Raw genomic sequence first — 24,817 nt, 5'->3', positions numbered from 1 at the left:
GCCTCAAACCCTCCTGAGATGTATTGTTCCTCTCTCCAGTCCACTACCTTGTTCCCCAGGTTGACGTTGGCCTGTTTGGAGATGAGCAGGGCCACCATGTCTGGCTGGCCCTCCTGTGAGGCCAGATGGAGGGGTGTGACCCCCTGGAGGGACTCCGCGTTGGCAGAGGCTCCATACTGCAGCAGGCATCCGGCCGCCTCCATCTGGTTCTGCTTGGCTGCAATGTGCAGAGGAGTGTAGCCGTTCTAGAGACAGACACAGGGAGTCAGCAGGGTTGGGGGTAATACACTGGATCATCAATTGGTGGGTCGTATTCATCATAGTTTACACTAGCTACCAATGAACCTGGAAGGGGGATATACTAGTACCGCTATGTGTGAGCGGCGTGTGTGTCACATCGTTCCTCTTACCCGGGCAGTGCTGTGTGCGTTGCCTCCCTTGCTGACCAGCAGCTTGACCACGTCCAGGTTGTTGTGATGGACGGCCACGTGTAGAGGAGTCAGGCCGTTCTGCTTGGACACACACACACTTACTGTCACTAGCTATCTAAACCACAGAATATCTGTCTGCCTTTGTGGGCGCATGTTTAAAATGAAAAATGATGTCTAAAATGGTGGGACATGCTGATTCCTTTTGGGCTGTGATAAATGCCGGTCAGTACTTAGAATACAAGGTTTATTTGTTAGTCGGGCCACAGGAGAGTTCCATAGTTTTTAGGTGGGTCACAGTACTGAGAAGTATGCCTAGCACAGATAAAAAAGCACATGACAGTCCGTGTTGTGTTGCAGTGTGTTTTTCTACCTTTCCAGCCGCGTTGGGGTTGGCTCCTCTCTCCAGCAGCAGCTCGACCACGTCCACCTTGCCGTACTTACAGGCCACATGGAGAGGAGTGAAGCCTTTCTGCTTGGACACACAAACACACAGATGCAGCATGAGCAGGATAACTAAAAGAGGTGAGGTGTGAAGGGATTAGGAGTGAGAGGAACGAACTTCAGAGAAAAATTGGGTTAGAGAGAGATAGAGATAGAAAGAGAGAGAGGGTGAGGAAAAGAGAGAGAGAGAGAGAGAGAGCGAGAGAGAGCGAGAGAGAGAGAGCGAGAGAAAGAAAAGTCGGTAAATCAAAGGAGAACCTTTGTCATCTTGGTTTGTTGGGCCGCCCCGTCCAGGAGAATCCGGGTGGTGTGGGCGTGTCCCTCACGGGCGGCGATGTGTAAGGGGGTGTGGCCAGCGGTGGTAGCCGAGTCAGGATTGGCCTTGTGCTCCAGGAGCAGTTTGACCAGCTCCTTATGTCCCATACGGGCCGCACAGTGCAGAGGGGTCTGGTCATCCTAGAGAGAGAGAGAGAGAGAGAGAGAGAGAGAGAGTGAGGAAAAACAGAGATTGGAATGAAATACGTGTAGCCAATTGTATTTAGCTAGCAGTAACATTAAGGTATTTGTGCAGTGTATGCTGTTGTAAAGATAGTAACTGAAGAATTTAAATATATGTATATATATTCTTCTCTTCAGTTACTATCTTTACAACAACAGCATAAATGTAACAGTAACAGCATGCAACAGTAACAGCATGTAACAGTAACAACAGCATACACTTTCACTGGGGAGGGGGGGACATGTCCCACCCACATTCTGAAATTGCATTTTTGTCCCCCCCCATGTGGACACCTCCGACCAGTTGGGAAGGCTACTTGGAGTGTTTATCCAACTTATATTATGTCCCCCCCATGTGGACACCTCCGACCAGTTGGGAAGGCTGCTTGGAGTGTTTATCCAACTTATAATTATGTCCCCCCCCCACACACTTCTAAAACCAAATATGCTCCCCTGACATGTACCATGTGCTGGTGGTTTTGAATGTGTATTCCAACCAGGACAGAGTTTGTAGTAAAACATGCTGAATGCTCATAGATGTGTATTTGAGAGTGCGTACCGTACCTTAGCCTTGGCATCCACCTGGGCTGTGTTCTGCAGCAGGAACTGAGCCACCTCACAGTGGCCTGCCCTGGAAGCCATGTGGAGGGGCGTCTCCACTTTCTGTTACACAAACACAGGTCAGAGGTCACATAGCCTGTCACAACCACTCTGACATTAAACACAGGACTAGGCCATGCAACATCAATAACACACACACATCAACTAAAATATCACATTATACACACAGAGAACAGGCTTTAGTCATCCAATCCATATGAATGCATGGACCAGATACCTGTCCATCATAACCTTTTGCTGGTGTTCATTTCAACATAAGAATAAGATAAGTCCATCAGAGAGCGCTGGATATTTCACCCCCGTGTCAATAATAAAGGTTATAAAGGGGTGGCCTCTCACCACATTGGAGGCATTGGGAGAAGCACCTCTGTGGAGCAGGTTCTTCACAATGTTCAGGTGGCCCATGAAGGCTGCTACATGCAGGGGGGTCAGACCAGACTATGTAAGGGGAGGGGGGGGGCACATGAAGAGAGAGAAGGTGTTATATAAATCCACCTCGATTAAGCCTACATTCTCACTTTCAGACCTTTTGTAATGGCATAACTGGCAGCAAACTATTACAACAATTAGAAACAGTAGTGCACCAAATCCATTGCTCTTCAAAAGAGTGTTATCTCACCTCTGTGACGGCCTCCAGGGAGGCAGAGTGTTTCAGAAGCAGGTCCATGGAGCGCATGTGGTTCTTCTTACAGGCAATGTGGAGGGGAGTGAACCCATTCTGAACAAAGTCACAACATTTGACTAATTCAGCGTAGAGTTATGTTCGGTACGCACAAAATGGGAGAAAGCATTTAGAAATGGAGACGGTCCTGCCTGAACTTGTCCAATAACAACCATCATTCATATTTCATAATGTTTTCTACTGTTTGTGCCTACTGAACGTGACCCAGTTATAAAAGCTCAGTATACCTGACCAATGGACAGCTACAGTACACCTCACCCTTAACACCAGTATAGAGAAATAGAAGGACACTTAAGAGCTGCTGACCAGTGCGCGTGCGTTGGCCTTGGCCCCCTTGTCCAGCAGTACTTTGGCCATGCGGTGGTGACCACAGTGGGCCGCCACGTGTAGAGGGGTCAGGTGGTCCAGCGTGATGTCATCGATCTCAGCGTTGTACTGAAGGAGCTGCCTCACACAATCCATGTGGTCACCCTGGGCCGCCATGTGGATGGGGGACAGGCCATTCTGGAGGGGAGAGAGGGAGGACCGGGAGATAGAAAGGAGAAGAGCAGTGTAAGACCTTTGAGTAGGGAAAAATTGATAAATTAATAATACTGAAATAAGTCACGCCTCTGTGCTGCTGGCAGAGAATCATTTGGCATTGGTTACTGCTGAAAATGCAAGTGTGTGTGATATTGTGCCAAAGTGGTGTTAATGGTGTGATATTGTGCCAAAGTGGTGTTAATGGTGTGATATTGTGCCAAAGTGGTGTTAATGGTGTGATATTGTGCCAAAGTGGACGTAAAGTATGGCCCTTTATTTTCCCCATAGTGGACTCCAAGAGGCCCGTGGCTGACCTTGGTCTTGGCCTGGATGGGAGCCCCCTGGTCCAGCAGTAGATCGATGATCCTCACGTGACCGTTCCTGGCCGCACAGTGCAAAGGGGTCAGCTCATCCTAAAGAGAGTGAAGAAGCCAGGTAGGGTTAAACAGTTTTCAAGGGGGTCAGCTCATCCTAAAGAGAGTGAAGAAGCCAGGTAGGGTTAAACAGTTTTCAAAGGGGTCAGCTCATCCTAAAGAGAGTGAAGAAGCCAGGTAGGGTTAAACAGTTTTCAAGGGGGTCAGCTCATCCTAAAGAGAGTGAAGAAGCCAGGTAGGGTTAAACAGTTTTCAAGGGGGTCAGCTCATCCTAAAGAGAGTGAAGAAGCCAGGTAGGGTTAAACAGTTTTCAAGTCAAATGGCAGAAAGGGGTGGATGAGGAGGAGGAAGAGGAAGAGGAGAAAGGGTGGGTTACAGTACCTTGGTCATGGCGTCTATCTGGGCCCCTCTGTCCAGCAAAAGCCGAACCATGATCGCATTACCCCTCCTAGAAGCTATGTGCACGGGGGTGATACCATTCTGAGAGAGGGGAAGAACAATTTCTAAATCAATTGAATCAAAGACTCTTCTGTTAGGAAATGGGGTCTTTGAGGGACTATGATATCTACAATATCTATGTCACGATTAAGGCAGATACAGTAGGTACAGTATAGGTGAGGTTTAATGGACTGACCTTGGGAGTATAGTTGACATTGGCTCCTCTGTTAATTAGCAGTTGGGCCACACTCAGGTTCTCATAGTGAGCCGCGATGTGGAGAGGAGTGAAGCCAGTCTACAGACAGAGCGAGAGAGAGAGCGAGAGAGAGTTGTGAGAGAGAGAGAAAATAGTAACATCTTATTTTCATCATCCATGGTTGCAGGTGGCCTTTGTTGAAAGCTTTTTTGTTTATTTGAAGCTTTTTTGTTTAATCAAATGTATTTATAGAGCCCTTTTTACATCATCAGATGTCACAAAGTGCTATACAGAAACCCAGCCTAAAACACCAAACAGCAAGCAATGCAGATAATCACCTTTGATGCTATTGCTTTTCTGCAAGTCAGCACAACAGTGTTTTGACTGATGACATCAGCTAATGACACCAGCATATTAAGGCTTAATAAGTCATCATTCACACACACACACACACACACACACACACACACACACACTACCTTGCTGAGGACGTCGGGGTTAGGGTCATTCTGCAACAGTACTGCGGCAGTGCGTGTGTCGTCGTTGCGTGCAGCAATGTGCAAAGCGGGAAGACGGACCTTGCCCTTGGTGCCGTAGTTGATGAGCAGGGCCACCACGTTCTCATGACCCTGCTGGAGAGCCACCGCCAGCGGCGTGAACCCATCCTGACAGACAGGGGAAGAGAGATGGAGGTAGAATGTTGGAGAGAGGGAGGGGTGGCCAGGGAGTAAGGTCAGAAGGGAGAAAGGAGGAGAGGGAAGGACAGAGGGAGAGGTAGCGAGGGAGAAAGAAGAGGAGAGGAGGGAGAAGGAGGTAAGGAATGTCAACGATAGGGTGCAAGGGAGTGGGAGAAAAAGGGAGACAAGCCAAGTGATAATGCAAGGGTTGAGAGAAGGGTAAGTAGAGGGAGAGGAAGAGAGAGCAGAAGAAAATGAAGATAGGGGCAGAGGACAAGAGGAAAGGAAAATGTGATACATTGTAAATTGAGATTACTGTAATGGAAAGAGGAGAGAAAGTTAATGTAACATTTGTCTAGTGGACTAATGCAATCTGAGAAGGCATGACTGTAGGCCTTTACTCACCTCTGTTGGAAGGCTCTGATTGGCTCCATTCTCTAACAGGAACTTAACGACCTCTAAGTGGTTCTCTTGTGCAGCCATGTAGAGGGGGCTGAAGCCTTTCTGTAAAGAAGAGGTACATGATGCATGGTTACCAGTAGGGCTTTGGAGGTCATGAAATTTTGTCTGCCGGCGATTGTCAAGAAAATAATTGCCAGTCTCACAGTAATTGACCGTTAATTAACATAAACAAGTTTAGCATCTCCTGGCTTCCATGCATATCCTACAAGCCACTTGTGGTGGAAAAAGTACCCAATTGTCATAAAAGTATAGATACCTTAATCGAAAGTGAAAGTCACCCAGTAAAATACTACTTGAGTAAAAGTATAAAAGTATTTGGTTTCAAATATACTTAAGTATCAAAAGTAAATTGAATTGCTAAAATATACTTAAGTATCACAAGTAAAAGTAAAAGTATAAATCATTTTGAATTCCTTATATGAAGCAAACCAGACGGCAAATGTTTTGTATTTTTTATTTACTGATAGCCAGGGATACACTCCAACACTTAGACATAATTTACAAACAAAGCTTGGGCTTAGTGAGTTCGCCAGATCAGAGGTAGTAGGGGTGACCAGGGATGTTCTCTTGATAAGTGTGTGAATTAGACAATTTTCCTGCTCTGCTATGCATTCAAAATGTAACGAGTACTTTTGGGTATCAGTCAAAATGTATGGAGTAAAAAGTACACTATTTTCCTTAGGAATGTAGTGAAGTAAAATAAATCCACTATTTATTATAGACAGGTCTAAAGGAACATGTTATGAAGAAAATGTAGTCTATTTCAGAAGAACAGAATAGCATACTCTGAGTTGTCCTTATGGTAGGTCCTGATCTGGCTATGCCAAATGGCTGTGGGCTACACTAGTTCAATTAGCAGACAAGATAAGCTTAGAAATCCGTGGCATTATTTTATAGTATGAAGAATACAATTGAACATAGCTGGATTACATAGAAAGCTGCACATGCAGCTACTCTGTGCTGAGTGGTCAACAAAGAAACCGGTCGTCCTATATGCTTCATTTAGAATTATTGATGCAACTTTAGTTGTGATACAAACGTTGGGCTATATTTTATGGCTGCATGATGCGACTCTAATGATGATTTTTAAAAAGTTGCATGAAAGGCATGAGCTCTGCTTTGTTTGTTGTGCAGGCTGCACACACACTTCGACAGGCTCTCATTCACAATTTGACAAGCACTTCATAATATTCTCATCAGGCCTCAAATTTCCCGGTAGCCGTAATTCCCCCTAAAAAATCTACGCCTTTTGCGGCCAAAATGGCCCCTGTGCCTTTGGGCTGAATGTAATAATTATATTTCCCTTCTCCCGGCTACCAATCGGCGTGCTCTGCACCTTTCACTCGCATGGCTCTCTCAGATATCTCAATTCTTATTAGCCAATGCCCCTTATGTGATCGGGTTCTTCTCACAGGCATCTCAACTCCGAAGTAGGCTACAAGTGAAGACAGACACATCGGGGACGCAACTGCTCGCGTCCCTCTTAGTGAATTCTGAGACGCATAGTGAAGATGTTAGAGGAACTGTCCACGTGCTTTTCATCAACCAACATGAGTAGATGAGTAAGGCCTAACAAACAGCAAAAGCACTAGCCTATGTCAATCTACTATCCCCCATAGTACAAAAGTTGATCTATTCTATTGGTGAACTTGTCTTTCTGTGCGAGAAAATGATATTCAAACATACTCGCATCAAAAAACCTTTCAATAGCAATGAGGTTGATGCAACAGATCACAAACTTTAGCTTAAAATGTTAATAAACTATTAGTCTATTTCTTCACATTCTAAGCGCAGAAATGCGCACAATTTTGCAAAATGCAAGCAATCAGTTAGCGGGAAAAGACGACTGTCAAAAAGGACTGCAAATGAGATTATGCAAGTAATGCTTTGTTATAAAGGTGCAATTTTTATGGTGAAAATGATATTCTCCAAACTTGAAACTCACTCGCCGCCTATGCATGCCAGTTAGGCTCTACATCGGTTGTAAAAAATAATGCATGTGCTTCATTTTAAGAAGTTATTTGGCTACTTTAGTTGTGATACAAACCTTATCAAAAACATATAGGCCTATGGGCTAAGCTACATGAGATGTGTGCCTACGATTTGAAAAAGTTGCACACACAAAAAAGGCATGCGCTGTTTCTTTTCTTACTGCACACGCTGGGCATCATTCACAAATAATAATACAGAATTCACAAGTGATAGTAGTCTGATGGGTGACAATATTAGCCTATGTAACCTTGTATTTACATATACTAAATCATATGTGTGAAATTAGTTTTGATTTAGAATCGACCATTATCATGCACCTGTCTTGGAACAGGGGGAAAAAAATACATGTCATTAGTAGCAAATGGAGGACACTTTTCCCACTTTTCCCATTTTTATGCCAGCCAGGTAGGATATACTCCTGTTGTAAAGCGAAGCAATGTGCTTAATATTTGGAAAGTTGAGAATGAAATATAGTAGTCCTAGTCTATAGAAAGCTGATGGGACCCTCCTCTTTTTAATAGAGGCCATCAAAACTGTGTTCTCACGCAATTGCATAGCCTACAGAAATGTTGCGCAACATGAGCTCTCATGAAGTGTTTCATTAGATTTTCGATACATCTGCATTAATGTCAGAGTGATCGGAGGGACAATAGAGTGCTGAGTACCAGGAAGTTATGAAGTTTGGTAGGCTACTAATGACCATCAGCAGCATCAGAGCTTGAAGAAGACTAACTACCATGACTAAACGGTCGTGGAATTCGCAGTGGTCATGACTCGTGACTGCCGGTGTGGCGGTAATATGGTCCCCGTAACAGCCCTAGCTACCATCAACACACACGCGCGCGCGCACACACACACACACACACTACACTCACCCCCCCCCCCCCCCAACCTCCTGAATAACAGTAAGAAGCAGTATAATGTCACTGATGACTCACCTGGGACTGGGAATTGACGTTGGCTCCATAGTTGACGAGCTCAGCCACCACTTTCTCCTGGCCTGCCAACGCAGCGATATGGAGGGCAGTGTTCCCTTTCTGGAGGTGACACACAAACACACACAGAGAGAGAGGCAGAGAGCAGTCTGAGTTCAGCCTTATGACCCAAATCTCTACTTAAAAAGCTTTGATAAGGATACAGTGCTAAGAAATAATGAGTTATGACTTATCAGTCCCTTAAGGATTTTGTGGGGATTTTTTTATTATATTTGCGGGCAAAAGGCTTGATTTTGCTGCGGCAATTCTGACATTTTGTTGTGAAAATCCGCTGACAAAGGAAAAAGTTTGTTGACGTGTCGATTGATTCAACCATATTATGCGGTAAATCTGTGGTGATTAGTTGAAGTTGCAAGCCCTCTTTTTGTACTGCGGTGATGGGTCAGTTTTATTCGATAATATTGCAATGATTTTACTGTTTTATGTGGAAAAAGTGTGGTAATTTGTCAAATTTGCAAGCCCTCGCATAATATGCAGAGAATTGTTGATTTTGCAAAGAAAATTGGGATCGCAGAATCGCTGAATTCTGGAGGGACTGACTTATGACTTAATAGATTGATATTGAATAGATTAAATTAGATACATCCGTTTGTAGGCCTATCAAATGAGATGAATAAGTATTCACACCACTTGATTTACCTACATTTTAAAAAATTGATTGATTTGTCCTTTAATGTCAATAACCTTGTTACGGTGAGTGAATGAGGACCCAAAAGCGAACTAACTTAAACAGAGCTTCTTTAATAACCAAACATAGGTAGGCTCAGATAGACCGGCAGATTCCGACAGGACAGGACAAGGTTACAGCAAACATGACGATAGTCTGGCTCAGGCATGAAACACAACAAACAAGAATCCGACAAGGACAGGAACAAAAACAGAGAGAGATATAGGGGACTAATCAGAGGGAAAAGGGGAACAGGTGGGAGAAGGGGTGACGAGGTAGTCAAGAGGAGACAAGGAACAGCTGGGGGAAAGCGGGGGAGAAAAGGTAACCTAATACGACCAGCAGAGGGAGACAGGGTGAAAGGAAAGGACAGAAAGACACAACATGACAATACATGACAGTACCCCCCCACTCACCGAGCGCCTCCTGGCGCACTCGAGGAGGAAACCTGGCGGCAACGGAGGAAATCCTCGATCAGCGCACGGTCCAGCACGTCCCGAGAGGGAACCCAACTCCTCTCCTCAGGACCGTACCCCTCCCAATCAACGAGGTACTGGTGACCACGGCCCCGAGGACGCATGTCCAAAATCCTGCGGACCCTGTAGATGGGTGCGCCCTCGACAAGGATGGGGGGGGGGGGGGGAAGACGAGCGGGGGCGCGAAGAACGGGCTTAATACAGGAGACATGGAAGACCGGGTGGACGCGACGAAGGTATCGCGGAAGAAGAAGTCGAACTGCGACAGGATTAATGACCCGAGAAATACGGAACGGACCAATGAACCGCGGGGTCAACTTGCGAGAAGCCGTCTTAAGGGGAAGGTTCTGAGTGGAGAGCCAAACTCTCTGACCGCGACAATATCTAGGACTCTTAGTTCTACGCTTATTAGCAGCCCTCACAGTCTGCGTCCTATAACGGCAAAGTGCGGACCTGACCCTCTTCCAGGTGCGCTCGCAACGTTGGACAAAAGCCTGAGCGGAGGGGACGCTGGACTCGGCGAACTGAGATGAGAACAGCGGAGGCTGGTACCCGAGGCTACTCTGAAAAGGAGATAGCCCGGTCGCAGACGAAGGAAGCGAGTTGTGGGCGTATTCTGCCCAGGGGAGCTGTTCTGACCAAGACGCAGGGTTGCGAAAAGAAAGACTGCGTAAGATGCGACCAATAGTCTGATTGGCCCGTTCTGCTTGACCGTTAGACTGGGGGTGAAAGCCGGAAGAGAGACTGACGGAAGCCCCAATCAAACGGCAAAACTCCCTCCAAAATTGAGACGTGAATTGCGGACCTCTGTCCGAAACGACGTCTGACGGAAGGCCATGAATTCTGAAAACATTCTCGATGATGATTTGTGCCGTCTCTTTAGCAGAAGGAAGCTTAGCAAGGGGAATGAAATGAGCCGCCTTAGAGAACCTATCGACAACCGTAAGAATAACAGTCTTCCCCGCTGACGAAGGCAGTCCGGTGACAAAATCTAAGGCGATGTGAGACCACGGTCGAGAGGGAATGGGAAGCGGCCTGAGACGGCCGGCAGGAGGGGAGTTACCGGATTTAGTCTGCGCGCAGACCGAACAAGCAGCCACGAAACGACGCGTGTCATGCTCCCGGGTGGGCCACCAAAAACGCTGGCGAATGGAAGCAAGCGTACCCCGAACGCCAGGGTGGCCGGCTAACTTGTCAGAGTGAGCCCACTGAAGAACGGCCAGACGAGTAGGAACGGGAACGAAAAGAAGGTTCCTAGGACAAGCGCGCGGCGACGGAGTGTGAGTGAGCGCTTGCTTTACCTGCCTCTCAATTCCCCAGACAGTCAACCCGACAACACGCCCCTCAGGGAGAATCCCCTCGGGGTCAGTGGAGGCTACTGAAGAACTGAAGAGACGAGATAAAGCATCAGGCTTGGTGTTCTTAGAGCCCGGACGATAAGAAATCACGAACTCGAAACGAGCGAAAAACAGCGCCCAACGCGCCTGACGCGCATTAAGTCGTTTGGCAGAACGGATGTACTCAAGGTTCCTATGGTCAGTCCAAACGACAAAAGGAACGGTCGCCCCCTCCAACCACTGTCGCCATTCGCCTAGGGCTAACCGGATGGCGAGCAGTTCGCGGTTTCCCACATCATAGTTACGTTCCGACGGCGACAGGCGATGAGAAAAATACGCGCATGGGTGGACCTTGTCGTCAGAGAGGGAGCGCTGAGAAAGAATGGCTCCCACGCCCACCTCTGACGCGTCAACCTCGACAACGAACTGTCTAGAGACGTCAGGTGTAACAAGGATAGGAGCGGATGTAAAACGATTCTTGAGGAGATCAAAAGCTCCCTGGGCGGAAACGGACCACTTAAAGCACGTCTTGACAGAAGTAAGGGCTGTGAGAGGAGCTGCCACCTGACCGAAATTACGGATGAAACGACGATAGAAGTTCGCGAAGCCGAGAAAGCGCTGCAGCTCGACGCGTGACTTAGGGGCGGGCCAATCAATGACAGCTTGGACCTTAGCGGGATCCATCTTAATGCCTTCAGCGGAAATAACAGAACCGAGAAATGTGACGGAGGAGGCATGAAAAGTGCACTTCTCAGCCTTCACAAAAAGACAATTCTCTAAAAGGCGCTGGAGGACACGTCGAACGTGCTGAAGATGAATCTGGAGTGACGGTGAAAAAATCAGGATATCGTCAAGGTAAACGAAAACAAAGATGTTCAGCATGTCTCTCAGGACATCATTGACTAATGCCTGAAAGACAGCTGGAGCGTTAGCGAGGCCGAAAGGAAGAACCCGGTATTCAAAGTGCCCTAACGGAGTGTTAAACGCCGTCTTCCACTCGTCCCCCTCCCTGATGCGCACGAGATGGTAAGCGTTACGAAGGTCCAACTTAGTGAAAAACCTGGCTCCCTGCAGGATCTCGAAGGCTGAAGACATAAGAGGAAGCGGATAACGATTCTTAACTGTTATGTCATTCAGCCCTCGATAATCTATGCAGGGGCGCAGAGACCCGTCCTTCTTCTTGACAAAAAAAAAACCCCGCTCCGGCGGGAGAGGAGGAGGGGACTATGGTACCGGCGTCAAGAGCTACAGACAAATAATCCTCGAGAGCCTTACGTTCGGGAGCCGACAGAGAGTATAGTCTACCCCGGGGGGGAGTGGTTCCCGGAAGGAGATCAATACTACAATCATACGACCGGTGTGGAGGAAGAGAGGTGGCCCTGGACCGACTGAACACCGTGCGCAGATCGTGATATTCCTCCGGCACCCCTGTCAAATCACCAGGCTCCTCCTGTGAAGAAGAGACAGAGGAAACAGGAGGGATAGCAGACATTAAACATTTCACATGACAAGAGACGTTCCAGGAGAGGATAGAATTACTAGACCAATTAATGGAAGGATTATGACAAACTAGCCAGGGATGGCCCAAAACAACAGGTGTAAAAGGTGAACGAAAAATCAAAAAAGAAATGGTTTCGCTATGATTACCAGAAACAGTGAGGGTTAAAGGTAGCGTCTCACGCTGAATCCTGGGGAGAGGACTACCATCCAGGGCGAACAAGGCCGTGGACTCCCTTAACTGTCTGAGAGGAATGTCATGTTCCCGAGCCCAGGTCTCGTCCATAAAACAGCCCTCCGCCCCAGAGTCTATTAAGGCACTGCAGGAAGCTGACGAACCGGTCCAGCGTAGATGGACCGACAAGGTAGTGCAGGATCTTGAAGGAGAGACAGGAGTAGTAGCGCTCACCAGTAGCCCTCCGCTTACTGATGAGCTCTGGCTTTTACTGGACATGAAGTGACAAAATGACCAGCAGAACCGCAATAGAGACAGAGGCGGTTGGTGATTCTCCGTTCCCTCTCCTTAGTCGAGATGCGGATACCTCCCAGCTGCATAGGCTCAGCTCCCGAGCCGGCAGAGGAAGATGGTAGTGATGCGGAGAGGGGGGCGACGGAGAGCGCGAGCTCCTTTCCACGAGCTCGGTGACGAAGATCAACCCGTCGCTCAATGCGAATAGCGAGTTCAATCAAGGAATCCACGCTGGAAGGAACCTCCCGGGAGAGAATCTCATCCTTTACCTCTGCGCGGAGACCCTCCAGAAGACGAGCGAGCAAGGCCGGCTCGTTCCAGCCACTGGAGACAGCAAGAGTGCGAAACTCAATAGAGTAGTCTGTTATGGATCGATTGCCTTGACATAGGGAAGACAGGGCCCTGGAAGCCTCCTCCCCAAAAACAGATCGATCAAAAACCCGTATCATCTCCTCCTTAAAGTCCTGATACTGGTTAGTACACTCAGCCCTTGCCTCCCAGATTGCCGTGCCCCACTCACGAGCCCGTCTAGTAAGGAGAGATATGACGTAGGCGACACGAGCAGTGCTCCTGGCGTAAGTGTTGGGCTGGAGAGAAAACACAATATCACACTGGGTGAGGAACGAGCGGCATTCAGTGGGCTCCCCAGAGTAACACGGCGGGTTATTGATTCTGGGCTCCGGAGATTCGAAAGCCCTGGAAGTGGCCGGTGGATCGAGGCGGAGATGGTGAACCTGTTCTGTGAGGTTGGAGACTTGGGTGGCCAGGGTCTCAACGGCATGTCGAGCAGCAGACAATTCCTGCTCGTGTCTGCCTAGCATCGCTCCCTGGATCCCGACGGCTGAGTGGAGAGGATCCGAAGTCGCTGGGTCCATTCTTGGTCGGATTCTTCTGTTACGGTGAGTGAATGAGGACCCAAAAGCGAACTAACTTAAACAGAGCTTCTTTAATAACCAAACATAGGTAGGCTCAGATAGACCGGCAGATTCCGACAGGACAGGACAAGGTTACAGCAAACATGACGATAGTCTGGCTCAGGCATGAAACACAACAAACAAGAATCCGACAAGGACAGGAACAAAAACAGAGAGAGATATAGGGGACTAATCAGAGGGAAAAGGGGAACAGGTGGGAGAAGGGGTGACGAGGTAGTCAAGAGGAGACAAGGAACAGCTGGGGGAAAGCGGGGGAGAAAAGGTAACCTAATACGACCAGCAGAGGGAGACAGGGTGAAAGGAAAGGACAGAAAGACACAACATGACAATACATGACAAACCTACACAAAATACTCTGTAATATCTAAAGAGGAAGAAAAATGCTAACATCTGTAAAAAATTAATGAAAATAAACCCCCTGATTCAATCACATTTAGTAGTGATTACAGCTGTGAGTCTTTCTGGGTGAGTCTCTAAGAGCTTCCAAACCTGGATTGTGCACCATTTCACCTGTATTCTTTAAAAAATTCTATTAGCTCTGTCAAATTGGTTGCTGATCATTGCTAGACAACCATTTTCAGGTTTTGCCATAGATTGTCAAGCAGATGTAAGTCAAAACTGTAACTCGGCCACTCTGGAACATTTGGTAAGCAACTCTTGGCCTTGTGTTTTGGGTTATTGTCCTGTAGAAAGGTGAATTAATCTCCCAGTGTCTGGTGGAAAACAGACTGAACCAGGTTTCCCTCTAGGATTTTGCCTGTGCTTAGCTCCATTCCGTTTAATTTTTATCCTGAAAAACTCTCCAGTCCTTTAACGATTACAAGCAATACCCATAACATGATGCAGCCACCACTATGCTTGAAAATATGGAGTGGTAGTTAGTAATGTGTTGGATTTTCCCCCAACACAACACTTTGTATACAGAACAAAAAGTGAATTGCTTTGCCACATTTTTTTGCAGTATTTCTTTAGTGCCTTGTTGCAAACAGGATGCATGTTTTGGAATATTTGTATTCTGTACAGGCTTACTTCTTTTCACTCAGTCAATTCAGTTAGTATTGTGGAGTAACTACAATGTTGTTTATCCATCCTCAGTTTTCTCCTATCACGCCCAATAAACTCTGTAACTTGTTTTAAAGTCACCATTGGCCTCATGGTGAAATCCCTGACCGGTTTCCTTCCTCTCCGGGAAATGAGTTAGGAAGGACGCCTGTATCTTTGTAGTGACTGGGTGTATTGATATATCATCCAAAGTGTAATTAATAACTTCACAATGCGCAAAGGGATATTCAATGTCTGCTTTAAAAAAAGTGGTTTGTGGTTTGTGGATTGTGGTTGAATCTACTCGACTCAGGGACCTTACAGATTCTTGTATGTGTGGGGTACAGAGTAGAGGTAGTCATTCAAAAAACATGTTAAACACTATTAATGCACACAGAGTAAGTCCATGCAACTTATTATGTGACTTGCTAAGCACAGATTTATTCCTGAACTTATTTAGACTTGCCTTAACAAAGGGGGTTGAATACTTTTTCATGAGTTTGTTAAAAAAAAGATGTAAACATAATTCCACATTGTGTGTAGGACAGCGAACAAAAATCTAAAATGAATCGATTTTAAATTCAGGCTGTAACACAACAAAATGAGGAAAAAGTCAAGGGGAATTAATACTTTTTGAAGGCACTGTATATAGTGGATTCTGTCTGTAAACAGTCTGTTATAGCTGGTGAATATCTCAAGCATAAGGCAGAGGTAGGTCTTATGCATCTGTTGTATGTGAGTAGAGTCATGGTAAGCAGTGAGTAGCGTGTGAGTAGTACCTTAGTGGTGGTCTCCAAGACAATGCCTGCGTGTAGTAGCCCCAGGACCATCTTGACGTGGCCTTCTTTCGAGGCCAGATGCAAACCGTTGAGCCCATTCTGCAGAGACCGCAGTGAAGATTAGTATTGACCACACAGAACCATCAGACAAAATCGTCAGCCATCAGAACAAGCCCCAATAGAATCTGTCTGCCTTTTAGTCCATTCATCACATGGATTCCTAAACAGTAGACACACTAAAAATAACAAGCAGAGAAAAAATAACAAGCAGAACAAAAAGATTTCTGAAGATAAACAACCTTAAGACTGAAACAATCGGGTCTCAAAGGAAGCAGACATGGATTTGTCTCAGGCTGTCAGGGCATACAGCTGCAGAATCAGACGGACTAAGAGTAAAGTCAGGGCCTGTGTCTGCTCTGCCAGCCTGCAGTACCGTGACTGGCCACAGGGCGACTCTGTAAACCACACTGGTCCCGCCCTCATACTGCAGTGTCACCCAATCACATGAATAACGTACTACATCTGCAGTGCATGCACACACTGAGGGGAGACACACACACACGGGGGCAACACACGCGTGCATGCACACGCACATACACACAAATGTGTATGTGTGAGCTGGCAGGAGTTTGCTGGTTTGTCAAGACTGGTTGACAGACTGACTTCATATATAAAACCCTGACTCATAGTATTTTGTAGAACAGCAGTAGCTCCAACAATTATCATAGCTCTTTGCTCTACTTCAACCCCAATCCGAACTTGAACACATATAGAAAACATGTTTTACAACGTCACATCCCCACATATAGACACATGCAGCATGTGCATTGAAGGCACACTAAAGCATGCATCCTCATTTGTATCATAGCTCTACCTCTGATCCTTAGCCAGTAGTAGAATTATTATAGTGGTAGTATTACTTGGTGTAGAGATAGTGGTATTAGTTTCAAAACATTGACAGCTTGGTGCCATGGTTGTTTCTGTGAATGGTGCTGAGGGGTTGCAGTAGCAGATTGTAGGCTTACAGAGTGGGTGTGCATTCCCCGAGCTGTCCAGAGCATGGGCTCTCTGCCAGTGCTTGTGTACAAACTGAACTACCTTCCTTTCACCAAACTACTAATGAAAAATACAACAACTGAGTCCCTTCCACTTAAGCGTCCACTCATAAATAGGCTGGCATACATGTATGTGTTACAAAACTTGCCACTTGAGATGAGTCAGAAACAAAAAATGCATGCACCTCAGCCATTCTTTGCATGTGAATTTGACGTTATTTAAAACTACAATATGTAACTTGTTCAGCCACCTGACCAAATTGACATAGAGCTTTTTGTTATAGATCTGTCATTCTCATTGAAAGCAAGTCTAGGAAGCGGTAGATCTATTCCCTTTGCACTATTTCTATGCTTCCCATCCGTTTCATTTTTGTGTATTTTACTTTCGGTTATGTACACCAGCTTCAAACAGCTGAAAATGCATGTGTTTTGGTTAAGGAAAGTATATTTTACAGCTGTTTAGATGGTATAATGATTCTCTGTACTATACTTGCTTGTTTTGTCACATAAACAGAAATTAGGCAAACTATTAGAATTTTAGCAACCAGGAAATGGCAAAGTGATTTCTGCATAGTACACCTTTAAGCGTTGTACTTCTGTCATGATGCAACAAGGTGCAATGGAACAGATAAAGGGTAGGATAGGAGAGGAGCAGGGAGGAATCGAGAGAGGGTCTGGCTGTATGGCTAATTATTCATATTTTCTCATTAAGGTTGTGAATGACTGGCATTAGTGCGCAGTAAACACAGCTAGAGTGGCAGGACACAGGGGACAATGTGGGAACATGGTTATGCATCCACACACACACACACACACACACACACACACACACTCTCTCTGATCCTTGAAACAACAGTTTATCTAGGCTAGACTTGACTGTTAATAGATCTGATTGGCCGAAACCAAATAATGCCATCTATAAAAAATACATCTATAATTTAATCTTAATAAAGTCTGAAATAATAAATGTTTTACGAGACAAACTCTGTGGTCCAGAGGTAGTGTACCAGACTGTGACCTTGAGGACTCTCTGACGTACCTGATTTGATGTGTTGATGTCTATTCCATTCTTGATGTGGTCAAGAGCCTTGTCAAGGTTCCCTGAACGGGCTGCACGGAGGAAACTGGTGACAGCATCCGCCTGGAGGGAAGAAGAGCACAGACAGAGACAGAGATAGAGACAAAGACAAACAGTAAGAGAAAGAGAGAGATAGAGAGAGAGAAGCGAGAGGGACAGAAATGTTTTTTTTTTCTTCAGTTAGAATAGATCCCACTGAAATGTCTATTACAGTCTGGTTGTCATTCTTCAAAATCAGCATACTCTACTAAACTGCTCACAATCCCACTGTCTGATAGTCAAAAAATGTCTGACAGCACAAACTGGTGAGCCTCCCCCTCACTAGGAGTTTGGTAGCTATACATAGCCGAGCACACGCTGACTCCATCCCTGCATGCTGACTGACTTCTGAGGCCTCTGTAAAAGCGATGTGTTCACCTCTGCCACCATGATCAGACAGAAAGGGAGATTGTAACATGGCTGCCTAGTACTGTAGTCCAGCATGCAATCTCTGCCTTGAGAACAAATATTATGACAATTCCATACAGTATGCCTACTCACCTCCACCCACACACTAGTCATATGCAATGATACATATTATGTAGGAGGTGAATTCTCAAGTAAGATTGCTATATTAAACTGATACAGTATGTCCTTTTTCTTACAGTACGGGATGTCTTGTACAATTTAGACTCGACAGACCTGCGGGTTTATCTTCTCCCATTTCCTATTTGTATGGTGTATTCTCACAAATCAATGTCCCTCAGATTTGATCAGACAGGCCTATAACTCTTATATTTGCTTCCCACATAGAATACATTTTCCTCTGCTCTCTACTTCTCTTTCCAATCAATATTCCCCAAGGGCCTAAATGTACTATGCCCTTTGCATACCCCATTTCTCTACCTCTATACCACTCTCCCCTCTCTCTCTCTTTTGCTCTCTCTACCTCTTTACATCTCTCTATATACATCTCTCTCTACCACTCCCCCCTCTCTTTATATCTTTCTACATCTTTCTATTTACATCTCTGTCTATATAAACAGTTGAATTTGGAAGTTTACGTACACCTTAGTCACCTTAGCCATTTAAACTCAGTTTTTCACAATTCCTGAAATTTAATCCTAGTAAAAATTCTCTGTTTTAGGTCAGTTAGGATCACCACTTTATTTTAGAATGTGAAATGTCAGAATGATAGTAGAGAGAATTGTTTATTTCAGCTTTTGTTTCTTTCATCACATTCCCAGTGGGTCAGAAGTTTACATACACTCAATTAGTATTTGGTAGCATTGCCTTTAAATTGTTTAACTTGGGTCAAACGTTTCGGGTAGCCTTCCACAAGCTTCCCATAATAAGTTGGGTGAATTTTGGCCCATTCCTCCTGACAGAGCTGGTGTAACTGAGTCAGGTTTGTAGGCATCCTTGCTCGCACACACTTTTTCAGTTCTGCCCACAAATTTTGTATAGGATTGAGGTCAGGGCTTTGTAATGGCCACTCCAATACCTTGACTTTGTTGTCCTTTGTTGACCCATTTGCGACTGATGATGTCTTGAGATGTTGCTTCAATATGTCCACATCATTTTCCTACCTCATGATGCCATCTATTTTGTGAAGTGCACCAGTCCCTCCTAAAGCAAAGCACCCCCACAACATAATGCTGCCACCCCCGTGCTTCACGGTTGGGATGGTGTTCTTTGGCTTGCAAGCCTCCCCCTTTTTCCTCCAAACATAACGATGGTCGATATGACCAAACAGTTATTGATTCATCAGACCAGAGGACAAAAAGTACGATCTTTGTCCCCATTTGCAGTTGCAAACCGTAGTCTGGCTTTTTTATGGCGGTTTTGGAGCAGTGGCTTCTTCCTTGCTGAGAGGCCTCTCAGGTTATGTCGATATAGGACTCATTTTACTGTGGATATAGATACATTTGTACTTGTTTCCTCCAGCATCTTCACAAGGTCCTTTGCTGTTGTTCTGGGATTGATTTGCGCTTTTTGCACCAAAGTACATTCATCTCTAGGAGACAGAACGTGTCTCCTTCCTGAGCGATGTGACGGCTGCGTGGTCCCATGGTGTTTATACCTGCGTACTATTGTTTGTACAGATGAACATGGCACCTTCAGGCATTTGGAAATTGCTCCCAAGGATGAACCAGACTTGTGGAGGTCTACAATTTTTGGCTGATTTCTTTTGATTTTCCCATGATGTCTTGCAAAGAGCCACTGAGTTTGAAGGGAGGCCTTGAAACACATCCACAGGTAAACCTCCAATTGACTCAAATGATGTCACTTAGCCTCTCAGAAGCTTCTAATGCCATGACATCATCTTCTGGAAATGTTCAAGCTGTTTAAAGTCACAGTCAGCTCAGTGTGTATAAACGTCTGACCCACTGGAATTGTGATACAGTGAATTATAAGTTAAATCATTTGTCTGTAAACAATTGTTGGAAAAATTACTTGTGTCATGGACAAAGTAGATGCCCTAACCGACTTGCCAAAACTATAGTTTGTTAACAAGACATTTGTGGAGTGGTTGAAAAACAAGTTTTAATGACTCCAACCTGAGTATGTAAACTTTTGACTTCAACTGTACACTCCCTTTCTATACCTCTTTCCCTATTACTCTCTCCCTATCCATCTCTCTCCCTCTTGCATATTATTGATACCATTTGGAAAGAAACACTTAAGTTTGTGGAAATGTGAAATTAATGTAGGAAAATATAACACATTAGATCTGCTAAAAGATAATACACTATATTTTGCATCAAGTCTGCCAGGAGTTTTTCCACATATTTTTTTTTGTTTACACACTCCCAGCAATGTCATACATGATGGATATTTTAGCGTCCCTACAGAAAAGACACTAACCTTCACACATCTAGACGGCTGGGCAGGATGGGTGGGGGGCCAGAGACAGCAGGGGTTCAAACTGTAGAACCCAGTTCCTACATTTGAATATAAACATTTATTTTATCAAACAAAACTATGCTACCTTTTATCTCTGGGACCCTCAAGATGACAAATCAGAGCAAAATTACTGAATGTATGTACATTACTTACCTTCAGACTTGAATGTATCAAACCAGCAGCCGTGATAAAATTGTTTTGTTGTTGTGCACTCTCCTCAAACAATAGCATGGTCTTTTTTCACTGTAATATCTACTGTAAACTGGACAGTCTCTCTCTCTCTCTCTCGCTCTCTGTGTGTGGTGCATGCTGGGAATTATAGAGCGTCTGTTTTTTCCTTCTTCTTTTGCTTTTCTTGGTGGTTTTCCTTTTTCTATGCGTGATTTTTTATTTTTTTATTTGTTGTGGTAGAATTAAGTATAACGTTTTTCTTGTTGAAATTGACCAGGCTTTGGCGGGGATGGCGACCCACATGGGGACACCGTCTCTGTCACTTTGGCACGGCTTTAGGCGTGTTACTGAAGCTACTGTCACTGTGGAGGAGTTTCTGGTCACCGTAGGAGAGAAGGTAGGATATGAGAATGTTGCTTATGCGTCATGGATGAATAAAGCCGTGGTGGTTTTTCTTAGAAAAGAGCGTCTTGTTGATTGGATGGTTGAGCATGGTGTACTTCTTAAAGGAATGTTTATCCAGGTTACGCCGCTTTTTTGTACGCCAACAAAGGTAACGATTTCGAATGTACAGCCCAATGAGCTGTACATGAGCTGCTACAGCGAGTTATTGCGGTTTGGGAAGTTTGCAAGTTCAAGTAAGATTGTCCCGTTGGGTTGCAAACACCCGGCTTTGAAACAGGTTAAGTCGTTTCGGCGACAGGTGTGTATGTTTTTTGGCTCACCAGAGCAGACTTTGGGGTTATCGTTTAAAGTAAAGTATGACAACAGACTGTATGGCTTATGCTAGTACGGGTAGTCAGCAGTGTTTTAAGTGTAGGGATGTTGGCCAAAAGTGACATTCTTGCCCGAAAGGGGAGAAGGCCGAGGGAGGGGCGCAGGTGGTCCTCGTAACGCCTGGGCCAACTGTTGTAGGTGGGCCGACAGTGGTAGAGCAGCCACAAGCACCTGTTGCTGAGGAACACGTTGTCCGTGTTGGAGTTGCAACTTGTACGGAGTGGCAAGTTGTACTATGCAGCAGAAAAATATTGTTGTAGGTGGTAAGGACGGATCTGGGGAGCAATTTCCTCAGACTGGTGAGGACATGCCCAGAATGAGTGATGGGGTACAGGAGGGGGTTCATGTGGAGTTAGTCTCCCAGGTACAGTGCCTTGCGAAAGTATTCGGCCCCCTTGAACTTTGCGACCTTTTGCCACATTTCAGGCTTCAAACATAAAGATATAAAACTGTATTTTTTTGTGAAGAATCAACAACAAGTGGGACACAATCATGAAGTGGAACGACATTTATTGGATATTTCAAACTTTTTTAACAAATCAAAAACTGAAAAATTGGGCGTGCAAAATGATTCAGCCCCTTTACTTTCAGTGCAGCAAACTCTCTCCAGAAGTTCAGTGAGGATCTCTGAATGATCCAATGTTGACCTAAATGACTAATGATGATAAATACAATCCACCTGTGTGTAATCAAGTCTCCGTATAAATGCACCTGCACTGTGATAGTCTCAGAGGTCCGTTAAAAGCGCAGAGAGCATCATGAAGAACAAGGAACACACCAGGCAGATCCGAGATACTGTTGTGAAGAAGTTTAAAGCCGGATTTGGATACAAAAAGATTTCCCAAGCTTTAAACATCCCAAGGAGCACTGTGCAAGCGATAATATTGAAATGGAAGGAGTATCAGACCACTGCAAATCTACCAAGACCTGGCCGTCCCTCTAAACTTTCAGCTCATACAAGGAGAAGACTAATCAGAGATGCAGCCAAGAGGCCCATGATCACTCTGGATGAACTGCAGAGATCTACAGCTGAGGTGGGAGACTCTGTCCATAGGACAACAATCGTATATTGCACAAATCTGGCCTTTATGGAAGAGTGGCAAGAAGAAAGCCATTTCTTAAAGATATCCATAAAAAGTGTTGTTTAAAGTTTGCCACAAGCCACCTGGGAGACACACCAAACATGTGGAAGAAGGTGCTCTGGTCAGATGAAACCAAAATTGAACCTTTTGGCAACAATGCAAAACGTTATGTTTGGCGTAAAAGCAACACAGCTGAACACACCATCCCCACTGTCAAACATGGTGGTGGCAGCATCATGGTTTGGGCCTGCTTTTCTTCAGCAGGGACAGGGAAGATGGTTAAAATTGATGGGAAGATGGATGGAGCCAAATACAGGACCATTCTGGAAGAAAACCTGATGGAGTCTGCAAAAGACCTGAGACTGGGATGGAGATTTGTCTTCCAACAAGACAATGATCCAAAACATAAAGCAAAATCTACAATGGAATGGTTCAAAAATAAACATATCCAGGTGTTAGAATGGCCAAGTCAAAGTCCAGACCTGAATCCAATCGAGAATCTGTGGAAAGAACTGAAAACTGCTGTTCACAAATGCTCTCCATCCAACCTCACTGAGCTCGAGCTGTTTTGCAAGGAGGAATGGGAAAAAATTCAGTCTCTCGATGTGCAAAACTGATAGAGACATACCCCAAGCGACTTACAGCTGTAATCGCAGCAAAAGGTGGCGCTACAAAGTATTAACTTAAGGGGGCTGAATAATTTTGCACGCCCAATTTTTAAGTTTTTGATTTGTTAAAAAAGTTTGAAATATCCAATAAATGTCGTTCCACTTCATGATTGTGTCCCACTTGTTGTTGATTCTTCACAAAAAAATACAGTTTTATATCTTTATGTTTGAAGCCTGAAATGTGGCAAAAGGTCGCAAAGTTCAAGGGGGCCGAATACTTTTGCAAGGCACTGTAGTAGTGGAGATGCCCACTACGAGTAACGGGGTACAGGAGGGGGTTCATGTGGAGTTAGTCTCCCAGGTAGTGGAGGAGATGCCCACTACAAGTAATGGGGTACAGGAGGGGGTTCATGTGGAGTTAGTCTCCCAGGTAGTGGAGGAGATGCCCACTACGAGTAACGGGGAACAGGAGGGGATTCAGGTGGGGCTAGTCTCCCAGGTATTGGAGGAGATGCCCACTACGAGTGATGGGGTGAAAGTGGGGAGTGTTGAGAGGGATGTGGCTAAGGGGAGTCAGGGGTCTGTGGCCTCAGTTGAGGAGGATCAGGAGAAGGATATGGATATCTCTTGATATTATAGCAGCTGGTCGACGACTCAATTTACAATCTAGAGGAGGTAAATGGGTTCGTGGATCAGACTTCCGGGAAATCTGTAAAATTGGCAAATTATTTTGACGTTGATAAGTTTGTGAGGTCCACTGTGATGTTCCAGAAGACGTTGGGGTTAGACCAGTTCAGTGAGAAGAAGCGTTTTCGCTTGAGGAAAATTGTTACTGCTGTCACAGCAGCAAAGGGTAGTGGGAAACGTGGTAAGGTTAAGAGAAAATTAAAACGATGATGATCATGCCTCGTAGGGCGTTTTTTTCTCTTTGTCTGGTTTCTTTCTTCTGCTTTTCCTTTCTCTTTTCTACATGGAGGTACTAAGGGTAGGATCTCTCAATACTAATAGGGGAAGGGACAGGAATAAGAGGGCTTGGGTATTAGAAGTAATAAAACAGAAAAGGCTTAATGAAGTTTTTCTACAGGAGACACATAGTGATGAGGCTAATGAGGTTGACTGGGGTATGTGGTGGGAGGGGCAGCCTATACTCAGTCATGGTACTAATTTCAGTGCTGGGGTGGCAATTTTGTTTTCCTCAGGCTTAGGTGTGACTGTGGTGTCTACAACAGAGATTGTCAAGGGTCAGGTTTTATTGGTCAAGCGGATGTTGTGTTTTTAATTCTCATGTTTATGCTCCTAATGAGCATATTGCTGTATTTAATCAAATAAACGAATAAATCTTAAGACAGTACGACCAAGAGCGATGTATGGTTTTAGGGGGGGGGACAGGAATTGTACAATAGATTTTATTGTTGACCGCACTGCTGAAGAACCTCACCTGCGGTCAGCTACTTGCCTGTCTGGTCTATTAACTGAGTTTGAGCTTTCTGATGTGTGGAGAGTAAGGAATGTAAAAGTTAGGCAGTACACATGGTTAAAAGTTAAGGAAGGTTGTGTCAGTGCTGCAAGGTTAGACAGGTTGTATGTATCTGAGAAATACTGTAGTAGGGTTGGAAGGTTAGACAGGTTG

General features: G+C 45.2%; 1 protein-coding gene across 7 annotated transcripts in view; it reads right to left on the bottom strand.

The window, feature by feature from the left end:
• Window positions 1-24,817, bottom strand: part of LOC110509751 (ankyrin-1) — a 103,832-nt gene that overhangs the window by 27,588 nt on the left and 51,427 nt on the right. For 4 of the 7 annotated variants that reach the window (XR_005040348.1, XR_005040353.1, XR_005040352.1 and 1 more), the window contains exons 2-17: window positions 17,625-17,726; window positions 15,531-15,629; window positions 8,273-8,371; window positions 5,286-5,384; window positions 4,683-4,868; window positions 4,204-4,302; window positions 3,951-4,049; window positions 3,510-3,608; window positions 2,980-3,177; window positions 2,611-2,709; window positions 2,331-2,429; window positions 1,935-2,033; window positions 1,131-1,328; window positions 802-903; window positions 411-512; window positions 48-245 (exon numbers count right to left, since the gene is read on the bottom strand). Coding sequence is in view for 1 of the 7 variants with exons in the window: in XM_036967316.1 (XP_036823211.1) it covers window positions 48-245; window positions 411-512; window positions 802-903; window positions 1,131-1,328; window positions 1,935-2,033; window positions 2,331-2,429; window positions 2,611-2,709; window positions 2,980-3,177; window positions 3,510-3,608; window positions 3,951-4,049; window positions 4,204-4,302; window positions 4,683-4,868; window positions 5,286-5,384; window positions 8,273-8,371; window positions 15,531-15,629; window positions 17,625-17,726 (1,977 nt within the window). In the remaining 6 variants the exon portion in view is untranslated. The remainder of the gene's footprint in view (window positions 1-47; window positions 246-410; window positions 513-801; window positions 904-1,130; window positions 1,329-1,934; window positions 2,034-2,330; window positions 2,430-2,610; window positions 2,710-2,979; window positions 3,178-3,509; window positions 3,609-3,950; window positions 4,050-4,203; window positions 4,303-4,682; window positions 4,869-5,285; window positions 5,385-8,272; window positions 8,372-15,530; window positions 15,630-17,624; window positions 17,727-24,817) is intronic. The other 3 variants (XR_005040350.1, XR_005040349.1, XR_005040351.1) reach the window with 3 other exon arrangements.

The sequence above is a fragment of the Oncorhynchus mykiss genome, chromosome Y (assembly GCF_013265735.2).
Source record: "Oncorhynchus mykiss isolate Arlee chromosome Y, USDA_OmykA_1.1, whole genome shotgun sequence".
NCBI classification, from domain to species: Eukaryota; Metazoa; Chordata; class Actinopteri; order Salmoniformes; family Salmonidae; genus Oncorhynchus; species Oncorhynchus mykiss.
This window is presented reverse-complemented; position numbering and strand designations above follow the sequence as displayed.